Genomic DNA, 11755 nt, shown 5'->3' with positions numbered 1-11755 from the left:
AAAAAAAAAAAAAAAAAAAAGAAAAGAAAAAGAAAAACAAACAAACTCCTCTTACCTCCCAACTTTAACTATTTAATGGAACAGCCACAGGAGTTCATTCCCAGACTAATCAAGCATCAGAATGGCTCCCATGAGAAAACTTAAAAGTTAGTTGCAGAAATTGCTGTACCTGGAAATGAGTCCAGTGGCAAATAAGGGTTAGTAAGAAAACCAGTGCAGACCATGACAGCATCAAAGATGGCTGACTCTTGCTTCTCTTTGTGCAGAGTGACAACCTCCCATTGGCCAGAGACAGTAAAATCTGAGCATTTTGCTACACTGCAGACTTTGGTCTGAAAAAGGAATCACAGATATGATTAGCCGTTGTCAATATTCCATTAAGGGCTTGCCAGTTGATATATCATTGACATTTTAAAAGTTGTAGAACACAGAATAAACATAATTAATAAGTATAACCCTAGGAACCTAATCAGGTCACCAGACTAATCATGATTCCCTAGATGGAAGTACTGTAAGCTTAGAGAACTATCTAAGACAAGCGGTGGCATGCAAAAATTTTAAGTGATTTGCTCAAATTCTCATAGAAAGCGATAGAATCAGAATTAGAACCAAAGTTTCTGATACCTTTTTCATTATTCTTTCTGTTATGCAACTTTATTTCTCACAGAGCTGTCTCTCTAACAACAATTTCTTTGACAGAGACATAGATAAGATACAATTGAAAACATGAATTTGTCCAGGGTATATTAGCTTATGAGGTTTTATGGAATATGTTGCTGAAGTTTTTCCAGAACTAGAAAGCAGTTAAAAAGTGCTAACATTATGGCTTGAATTTTTTGAGAGTGGTTCATATTTCAAAGAATCTACTTTTTCTTCTCATTGAGTACATACATGTCCGTGATTATTGGGCTTTGGTTCAAGAAATATATGTACAACAAATCTCAGACAAGTCAAATTTAAAAGGATAAATTATTCACTGACCAAGAGGCTTTGCTATTTTTCTTTCCCTTTTTAAAGTTTTTAAAGAATATAGGCTTCTTTTTTTTTTTTTTTTTTTTTTGCCATTTTTTTTTTTTTTTTTTTTTTTTTTTTTTTATTTATATTAGTTTTCCATCACGAAAGTAATACATATATATAAAACGTTTTTCCAACAATACAAAAGTACAAAAGTATAAAATGGAAGTTATTTCTTCATCTCCCAACTCCAATCCTGAGAGATAAATACTGTTAACAGTTTGTATATTTATCTCTTTACTATGCATATAAAATAAATATGCGTATGTACATTTAAAAAAATAAAAATAGGATCATATTGTAGATATTTTACAACTTGTTTCTTTCATTCTTAAGTTCCTCTTAATGGGTTCACTATTTGGTTTATACTATTTGAAGTGCTTATTGTGTTTCTACATTTGTATTACAACTATCTTTTCTAAAAGTAAATTTTCAGTTTAAAATCTTTCAAAATAAATTTATTTGTAATCATAATAATAAGTGTGGAGTCTGGGCACCATGGCAAAACCCCATCTCTACAAAAAAAATGTGGCTTGATATTTTTTAGGTCCCCTAAGATACTTGGATGTAAGTTTTGCAAACCAAAATTTTATACATGTGAATCTTTACACAAAGCATCCACCCCTACCTCCAGATTTACTTAAAGTGGGGAGTAAGCATAAGGAGAAAATAAATCCAGCCAGGTGTCATTAATATTGCCAGTTTAGTATCTCATCTACAGAGACCAGGGCTAGGCTAGAGAGATAAGAGAAAATAGGTAGGAAAATACTTTCTGACTACTAGCTGATGTTTTGTGTCTTACCTTGAATTGAATGTGTTTCAGAAGGTTGAAGTGGTTTGCATACATTTTGAGATATTCCAGAAATTGAGAATTTGGCACATAGTTTGGATAATCTTCTGGGAATGGAAAGTCTGAATAACAAGACATCTCCTTGCAGCTGTTGGAAACCACAGACTTGTAGAGACTGGCTCTGCCTTCTTCAACATGTTCCTGTACCAGCAGTGCACACACATGAACATTCATTGCATGCTTACAAATAAGCCTGGAAAGAACTTGCCTGTCCAGATGCATGCAGTATCATTGCCAAACATGGGAGAATATGGAAATACATGAGAATCAGGAAGTAGTATTTATTTGGATGATGGACAATTTGGTTTCATGGGGTATTCTTGAAATGATTATGGAGAAGATGGTGCAGATTATGAAGGATCTTGTATCTGAAGTTAAGGAATTTGGATTTTACAGGAAGGTTATGGCAATCTACTGAATGTTCTAAATATAGAAGTGATTCATATTAAATTTTTGAAAGAGAATTCTGGTTCTACAAAAGATGAATTAGAGGGGGCTGAGAAGGAAGGAAGGAGGTTAGCTAGGAGCCTAAAACACAAGTCCACTTGATTGCTAATGAGAGCATGAGTAGAGGCAATGACAGCTGGATCCCAGTAAGGTGAAATTTGTGAGATGGTAGTAAGGTTGAATACATAGGATTGCAAAACCAATTAGATTTAGGGACTGAGAGAGGAGGCAGTCAAAGGTTTCCAGATTGGACAACTGTGTGTATGGCATAACACTAGCCAATTTCTCACCCCAGTTTTTACTCAAATAACTAGCAAATATCAATATCTCATAAGACTACTGCAAAGTTGAATAGTAAGCAGTTTTAGTAATGTCTTTAATATACATTGCCTCTGTCTTTTGGGTGGTAGGTAGTAAGGAGGATTATTCTGATTTCAGTGGGAAGGTTCTTGTATTTTAACATTATTTACCATCTTGCATATGTATAGTTCCTTTTTCCTGTGAAATAAAAATTATTTAGTTTATGTCAACAAGTAGAAACATGAACACAAATCTCACATATAGAGAGGGATTTCTCTTTTTCTGCAAAGGATATGAATCTATGTTACATATAGATTTATGTGTTGGCATGAAACATACAGCAATCACAGAAAACAAAATTATAAACATTATTAAACTGTGGTTTAATTAATGTTACCTATCTCATTGACTGATAAGAGTTGATTATAACCTCCTTGTCTGTGGCCCACCCATTAGACAGACTCAGCTAAAATGCTTCTGAGTGTTGTGGACCAGCTGCAGCACAACTCGTGGGTGTTCTAAGCCCCGGCAGTGACAAGGGAATTAGGGAAAAAAATAAAAACAGACACAGAAATAGAAATCATTAGCATGGACTCAGGGATTCTTCACAAGATGAGGACTGTGAAGACCCAGAGCTTTAGGCTCCACACATATTTGTTGTTACACACACATAGTTTGATCATATCACTCGAGTTGGGGTGATCATGGAGTGAGTACGCACAAAGAAACAGTTTATATCATCTACATTTAGTAGGAGGTATGTGGTTATTCTAAAAAACTAAATTAGTATTTTATAGTTAAACAACAGATAATCATTGAGGTGCAGCTGCAGGAATGTGGGAATGGGTAAGAGCCAGCAAATTCTAACCACATGACATACCTCAAAGGAGAGACTATCTCCTGAGCCCAGTCACCCATGGAATAGGTGGGAGACCAGAGAATGCCACTCTTAGCTCAACCAGCCTAGAGGCCTCCTGCAAGACCCTTTATGAGCCTGTGAGCAGGGTCCCCTCCTCCAGGCCACAAGACCCTTACTGAGGGGTTCAAGCAGCAGGAGGTTGAGCAATGGGCCAGGTGTTCCAGTCTTTGATACCCAAACGTTTCAGGGCTATGATCAGCACTTTACAAACTGTCTCACCAACCCAGCATTGTTTTACAAAGTACAAGTTGCACTCTTTGTTTAGCTATTACAATGCACAAACTTCTATGAACTATAAATCTTAAACTAAGGCTAACTTATTAAACAGAAGAAAATTAACTCTTAAGTAGATATGGTATGGGCCTGCTCTCTATTATTTTGGCCTACTTCTGAGAAAGATGACAATTTAAATCTTGATATTTTATTCAGGGGAAATATCTAAAACAGTGTTATTCAAATATAGTCTGCAGAGCAATACTGATAGGAATTATTTGTTATCAGTCTGTTACAAGATAAATACAGAAATCGAAAATAAGCATTTAGAAACTTTTATAGTAATAATTTGACATTGCTCAGTATGTAAGTATGTGGACACTGTTTTGTTGAACAGGATATAAATCAGTCTAGTTGTCTAACTTGTGCGATGAGTTTTGAGTTGTGTACTAGCCATATGCTGTAGGACTGTATTATCATGTGTGCTGTTTTAAGGTTATTTTAAAAACCTATCCAAAAGTGCATAAAATCTGGAATCATTTTCTTTCATTGAAAGATAATTTATATTTAATCTTATAGTATAAGTTATTTGAACTGGCCATGGAAAAAAGATTGAAGATACATCAAGAAAAAGTAGGACTATCAGCTTCATTTTGGATAGCAGTTAAAAAAATATACCCTGAACTTGCTGAGACTGCTTTAAAATCTCTTCCTCATTTCAATCAGCATACCTCCGTGAGTCTCCTTTCTCTACTTTGACTGCTATTAAGCAATGGTTAGAAATAGTTTAGATACACATTATCCCCTGCAAAGAGCATTGCCATTTATTCAAACCAGATTAGGTAAATTGACAAGCAGAAAGCAAGATTGTCACATTAAGAACCTTAAATAGTAACATAAAAAATATATATTTAAAGTATGCCTACCAGTGTTTAATATGGAGAAATGCAATTTCACACAAAATATTTCTTTGCTTGGCAAAAAGTTACAAGGGTAATGGTGACTTACTGTGTGAATTGTATATGTGCACACTTTCAAAGAACAACGTGTTCATTTTTTGTAATTGCTTTTCCTTATATCTATGTTGTTTAATGACACTTATTGAAATTAATTTTATAATTTCTGACTCTATAAATTTCAAATTTACATTTTGTATTTTTTCTTTGTGTCATTTTCATTTTTCTAATGATCCATTTTTATTATATTTGACAGCAGTCTATAATTAATTGGAAAAAAAAACAGGTTGTTCTTCACCGTTTGGGAAGCACAGCTCTCTAGCTCAGCACCTTTGAATTTTGTGAGGCATTGCTTGGGTAGTCTTATTAACATGTAGATATGGACTCTGTAAGTGGGAGTGAGCCTAAGATTGTGCATTTCTAACAAGCTTCTATGTAGATGCTGCTGGCCCATGGACCATATTTTGAGTGAGAAAGCTTTAGAGCAGCACTGCCCCCAATAGGATGTATAGAAGTCACATAAACACTTTTTAATCTACCAGTGGCCATATTAAAAAAGTAAAAAGGAACAAGTGAAATTAATTTTAAGAATATATTTTATTTAACCTAACATACCCAAAATATAATTTCTCTCTCTATATATAAATATAAATTTAATATACAAAATATATATATATATATACAAATTAAAAATTTTAAAGCATTTTGTAATGACATGTTTAAATGTCAGAAATTCACTGGGGAGGGGATATTCTAGTGTCCCCACCTTGCCAGGGCTAACCCTTCCACTTGTGCCTACAACTCCACCCCTCCCTTTTCCTGCTAGGATCGTGTCTCAATTTAGATTTATGTGCTCAGTTATTTCCTCTCATCTGGATAGTTTCCCTTTGCCTACAAACATCTTTGGGTCTTCCCATCATGCAAACAAAACAAACACAACGACCAGGAAATCTCTTTAATTTTGCTCTTCATTACCTATTGCTTTTAAAGTTGGATATGAACCCCTTGCCCAAACATGCAGCCACTCTTTTCCCTCCCAGTCCTCCTCTTATGTGTACCATCTGCACCAAGAGGCTATTTTTATTTCTGAATATGCCCAGTACTTTTTCTTTACTGTTCCTACCCTCCCTGGTGTCTTCTGCTCAATCTCTTCTACCTGTCAAAATTTTTCAAAGTCCATCAGACACTACCTCTTCAGTGAAGCTTTCTCTGGCTTCCTAAATGTGGCCATTATGCTGCTCCCTGTTAAATACCCACAGCACTGTTTCTGACTTGCAGAATCCAGCCTTCCTCCATCTGCCTGACGGCCCTGAGGGCAGGGTGAATTCTTCTCATTTTTGTGTCCCCCACTGTGTTTTGTGCTTTGTGTATTGGTGTTTGACCCACCTGAGCAATACAGCTGGAAATGGGCCCAGCTGGATCTAGACCCATTTCTTCTGATTCTTAGATCACTGATTTTTAGTGTTAATGATTAGGTGCCTATGACTTGTATAAGGAGTATTTAAGAGGCTTTTGATCTTTAGGCTTACTTTTTGATTTGAAAGAGATTACTTTAGTCAAATAACTCTGCTAATTTAGTTGAGCACTTTCATCTTTCAAGCCAACTCTTGACCCTGACTGATTAGGTATGCTTGTTTGGAATACTGTTGTTAAGAAGATTCTGAGGCTCTCTAGGGGAAAGCCATCATGTTTGATTAGTAATGTCTTCGATGGACATGGGAAGGGGGAGATTTTTGGCTTAGGTGTAAGGTTTCTGCCATCCTGTTGAAACATATGTGGTCTGATTCCTTAGAAGAGACATGCTCTTCTACCTGGCCCTCTTTGGAGGTCTCCATGCACTGATAATGCAGTTCTTTATGTGAGCCAAGCTGCCTATGCTGGAGGACTGTGATTAAACTAGTAACCTTGGCCTCTCTGGAGCTTTACACACTCAGCCAGAAAATAATTACTTTATTTCAGTTCCAAATTCTACCCTTCTGTAATAGAGAAATGCTGTGTCTTTCTCTTAGCCCCTCGGGATCTGAGGCCGGGCTATCTGATACCTTGCTTCTTTTCTCTCTTTCTGACAGCTTTCTCCTTAGCAAATTTAAAGCTCATGGGAAATGTTTTTGCTCAAAAAGAGGGAAAATAGAAACTCTGGAAAGATCTGATGCAAATGCTTCCCTGACTGAGCCATGGAATTCACAGAACATTTTCCCTGCCTGGCTTCAGGGTTTCGATGGCTTTAAATAGGGCCCTTGTGATCCCATGGGGCCCCAGTCCTCGCCCCTTCATTCCTTTCTCTGATCCAGGCAGTAACCCTGCTGAGATTTGGGTATATTACTTTTCTTCTGCTCAGGGAATAAAAAAAGACTCAAAAACTCACATTCTTTTTTTTTTTTTTGAGACGGAGTTTCGCTCTTGTTACCCAGGCTGGAGTACAATGGTGCGATCTTGGCCCACCACAACCTCTGTTCTCCTGGGTTCAAGCAATTCTCCTGCCTCAGCCTCCTGAGTAGCTGGGACTACAGGCGTGTGCCACCATGCCCAGCTAATTTTTGTATTTTTAGTAGAGACGGGGTTTCACCATGTTGACCAGGATGGTCTCAATCTCTTGACCTCGTGATCCACTCGTCTCGGCCTCCCAAAGTGCTGGGATTATAGGCGTGAGCCACCGCGCCCAGCCAAAAACTCACATTCTTTACTTTTGTTCTTGGCCGGCACTGGGATTGCCAGGGCAGCAGGACCCCTGCCGCCTGATTATGGAGCTCATCCTACACGGAGCCCTGAGTCTTTAATGCAGATGGAGCCAGGCTGGGAAAAGAAGCAGGGAAAGTAGTTCAGTCTTGCAGGCAGAGGCTGAAATTCTTTCTCTTGCCCCTAACCCTGCTGTCTCTGGCTTTGCTTCAGAGCCCCTGGTCCTGCTCCTCTGCCTCTGGGCTTCCCTGGCCTGGCCCGGCCCAGTCACTCTATTCTCTTCCATACTTTGTGGGCATCTTTGGAAACACTTCTTCCCCTTGGCTCTAGATAGAGTACAAGTCTGTTCTGACTTCCACACAAGCTCACCTGTGCCCTGTTTCTTTTACAATTTCAAGGGCTCCTTGTGGTCCCCTGTTCAGCAGACATGTCTAACCTTCCTCAGGGCCACCAGCCCTTGTGAAAGAAGTACAGATATAATTTCCCAGCTGTCAACCCATTCTCCAATAGACAGATAAAGTTGGTGAAACCCCACTTACGGTGAATCTCCATAACCCCCCAAGGTCGTCGCTCCTCTCAAAGCAGGTGGGCTCCAGTCCTTCTTCCAGACAGCACTTAATGGAGGCCAGACCGCTGACCCCAGCTCCAACAATGGCAACTCGCTTGCCCATGTTCTCCTGTGTGGGGAAAATGAAGCAAGGCTTTTTATTCACAAGAGCTCCACCCCGTTCTTGGCTGCCCTAATCAACCAGGAAAAAGAATTTGGAAGAATAAGCAATTTGCTCCATTTGAATCTTCTGTAGCTGGTCTCTGGTGTGTGAATGTGAGAAGGGAAATGTTCAGGTCACTGGTTAGCCTTGTGCTTGGTATGCTTCCCGCCTTATGCAGCACGGGTGCCAAATGTTAGTACAGTTGTGGTCAAGGCTGTAGCTTCTGGCAGAGCTGCTGGAATTGGACCTTTGACTTTACAGAGTCTTGTACTTTGGATGAGCTGCTGCCACTAGTCTCCATTCTGCAGCCCTAGAACTGCATAGGTCAGCAGATTAGGAAAAGGTCACCTTGTCAGACACATTCTCTTGATCACATGCAAAACTGAAGCTCAGATTGGTGTGGTGACCTGACACAATACTATGCAGCAGCTGGTGGCGTGGATTTGGGACAAGGAGCCATGACTTATGGCACCACAGGTCCTGCTGTAGCACTGCCCTTTGTGATCCTGCCCCTGGCACAGTGCCAGGGCCCCAGCTGTGCTGTTGGTGTATCTCTTTCACAGGTCACTAGTGATGGTCACCAGTGGGAGAGAGAGAGGGTGGCTACCAGGAAGGGTTTGTGGTAGAAAGGTAGGCATGCGAAGCCCTCCTTCCCCTCTCAGTTGGATACTGATTCACCTCCAGGGCACATGGTACAGCCACCATTGGCACAGGCCAGAGAATCTTCTGGCACCAAGCTATGGTTAATAACACATATGTGTAAGAGCACTGAGAGGTAATAGAGTGCATTGATTAAGCAACCAGGCTCTGGATTCAGGCTGCCTGAGATAAAGCCCGGCTCTCTCAGTTACTATGGTATAATCTTGGACAGATTAACCCTTCTGTGCATCACAAATATAAAGAAAACAGTAGTAGTAGCTTCCTTGAAGTGCTTTGTGAGAATCAAGTAACTTAATAATGTAAAGTGTCTCAGAATAGTTCCTGGCACATAGTAAGTGCTCAGTAGCTGTAAGTTATTGAAATTTTAAAAGTGTTTCCCAGAATTAGTTTCATCTGCCTTTCACATCAATAAGCCTCTGTTCTTTTAATTCCTATAGCATTTCTGGTCAGTAGTACACACATTTAACACTGAATTATATGATGTTAGCTTTTCCCTCAATATATTTTTATGACAATTTTATCTCCCTAAGTTTCTTAAGTGCAGGGTAAGTGCCCCCAGGCATAATTTTTCTAAAAATTTGCTATTTTTTAATTTGACAAGTGAAATCTCTTCTCAAAGCTGGATATACATCTTTTGTTTTTTTTGGATTAGGAATCTGAGAGAAGCAGCTCAACTATAGAGATGAAAATACTCGATATTTTTAAAATAAAAAGGTCCCCTTTTTTCAAGCAACATGTGAAAGTGTTGTAGAGCTGGTTGCTTCCCATAGCAACTGGACATAATTTACTGGGGAACTCTAGTAGATTCCTTCTAGGGGAAGTCATGTTTTAGGCCCTGATGAACACTATAAAACCAAAAACCTTGTATAATTTTCCGCTTTCTGGGCCCAACAGGAGTAAGGTGACCCCATGTTTAGAGAGGCAGTTGAAGTGTGGGTACTGGGGGTGGACACATGTTTCAGAATCCTGCTCTATCATGAGTCAATTTGGTGACATAGGAAAATGACTTACCCACTTTGAGCCTCAGTTTACTCATTTGCAAGATGGGATAGAATGCGACTCATTTTTGTAGAACATAGTAGGCATTCAATAAAGAATATCCACTTTTATGAGAAAAACAATTCCAGAAAAAGGAGAGCGTATTGCATATATACATATGACATTGGGAGTTGTGCATGGAAGCATGCTGGCTCTATAAAGACAGCAGGTTTGACCTAGCATGATATTAGTGCCAGCAGCAGGACAGTGGGAAACAAAACAGGTTCTCTTTGCATTAGAGGAGAGTGAGGAGCCATTTCCTTGAGCTGGGTTGAGAAAGAGGATGAGGCAATTTTCCTATCTCCCCTGAAACTAGAGAAGAGGTCAGTAGAGGGGGGTGTTATTTCCCTGGAGAAAGGCCAGCAGTGTTTATCCTGCCAAGATGTCCAGAAGGGTGTCCCAGACAGAAGGAATGGGCTCTGGTGTAGGAAGGACCAGCGTTATGTATTTCCTTGCCTAGGATGTAGTTTCAGGTACACACTGTTGACTGAAAGCAACTGGCTGGTTTAGTAAGAAGGAACCATCTACTCCAAGTGCCTGGGGAAGAGGGACGTGCAGCCAGAGGCGTGGCTCTGCTGTGAGCTAACTGTGGAGACCGTAAGCAGGGGACTGAACTGTCTTGGGTTCACTCTGCAAAAGAGGATCTCTTAATCTAAGTGCCTCTGCCAGTAATGTAAACATTTGCCTTTAAACATTTGAAGGATCAATGTGGAAAGATTAGAATTATGGCCAGCGGTACAACTGGAAAGGCAATTTTTTGCTTATAGCACCTTTCAGCATTTCAAGCTCTAAAATTGACTTTATTCAAGCAGCATCTAGATGACAAATATTTGGAGATATTATAAACAGATTAACAGATTGTAGAGAGGGTGTAATCAAATGCTCTATAAAATTCTATCAGCTCAGATCTGTGATTCATTCTCTGATTAGTTCAGGTGTCAGACACTCAGTGGCTTCTATATTGCTAAGCCCAAGGCTGGGTATTGGGAGTGCAAAGGAAGAACAAGGCATGATGCTTTCTCTAGAGCAACAACCAGTCAGATAGGGAAGTCAGACGTGAAAATAAATAATTACAAGATTCTGTTTAAGATGCTAAGACAGAAGTACGTCTTATGTACAAATTGCAATAAGAGCACAAAGAAAGAGGTGCCATTTCTGATAATGGGTTGGTAGGAAAACAACACAGAAGAGTACTATTTGCTCCAGGTTTTGAAGGATAAATATACTTCAGTGGGCAGAGAAGGGGAGGAAGTGGGCTCCAGAGTTAGGGAGCGCTGAGAGTGAGGGCTGGAGGTGGTCACAGAGGCGCGTGAGTAAGACAGTGAGCTTGCCTTACTCTTGACTCCTAGACCAACCACAGTGTATCATCCACAAGACATTGTTGGTAAACTGATCATATCTCTTAGTCTTCTCTATATATAAAGTATATGTTTCCCCACAGTAGGCATTTACTTTGGCTCATCTCTTTATTTTCTTGTAGCTCCTAGCAACACACTTGGTCTGTAATAGCTGTTGTGTAACTATCTGGCAATGGGTTGATTTTGTGATGGGTAAAATGAATTCATTCATCATCTTATATCCATTCCAATTTAAAAATTAACTCAGGCTGAGTGTGGTGGTACATGCCTGTAATCCTAGCACTTTGGAAAGCTGAGGCAAACAGATCACTTGAGGTCAGGAGTTCAAAACCAGCCTGGCTAACATGGTGAATCCCCATCTTTACTAAAAATACAAAAAAATTTAGCAGAGCATGATAGTGCATGCCTGTAATCCCAGCTACTTGGGAGGCTGAGGCAGAAAAATTGCTTGAACCTGGGAAGTGGAGGTTACAGTGAGCCAAGATTGAGCCACTGCACTCCAGCCTGGGTGACAGAGCAAGACTCTGTCTTAAAAAAAAAAAAAAAATTAACTCAGTAAAAATTTGCCATAAGCTAATATCCTAGGTCAAAGATTCCTTCCAAAAAATTACCTT

The 11755-nt window shown here is 39.5% G+C and overlaps 1 protein-coding gene across 1 annotated transcript in view; it reads right to left on the bottom strand.

The window, feature by feature from the left end:
• The window catches only part of FMO1 (flavin containing dimethylaniline monoxygenase 1), an 18511-nt gene extending 10260 nt beyond the window's left edge, over window positions 1-8251 (bottom strand). The window contains exons 1-3 of the mRNA XM_017534151.2: window positions 7915-8251; window positions 1817-2005; window positions 170-332 (exon numbers count right to left, since the gene is read on the bottom strand). Coding sequence (XP_017389640.1) covers window positions 170-332; window positions 1817-2005; window positions 7915-8046 — 484 coding nt within the window. The 5' untranslated portion in view covers window positions 8047-8251. The remainder of the gene's footprint in view (window positions 1-169; window positions 333-1816; window positions 2006-7914) is intronic.
• Between the last annotated feature and the right edge of the window lie 3504 nt (window positions 8252-11755).

This window comes from Cebus imitator, unplaced genomic scaffold, assembly GCF_001604975.1.
Source record: "Cebus imitator isolate Cc_AM_T3 unplaced genomic scaffold, Cebus_imitator-1.0 Scaffold84, whole genome shotgun sequence".
Lineage (NCBI taxonomy): Eukaryota > Metazoa > Chordata > Mammalia > Primates > Cebidae > Cebus > Cebus imitator.
Note: the sequence above shows the minus strand (reverse complement) of the source record. Positions and strands in the feature narration are given on the sequence as shown.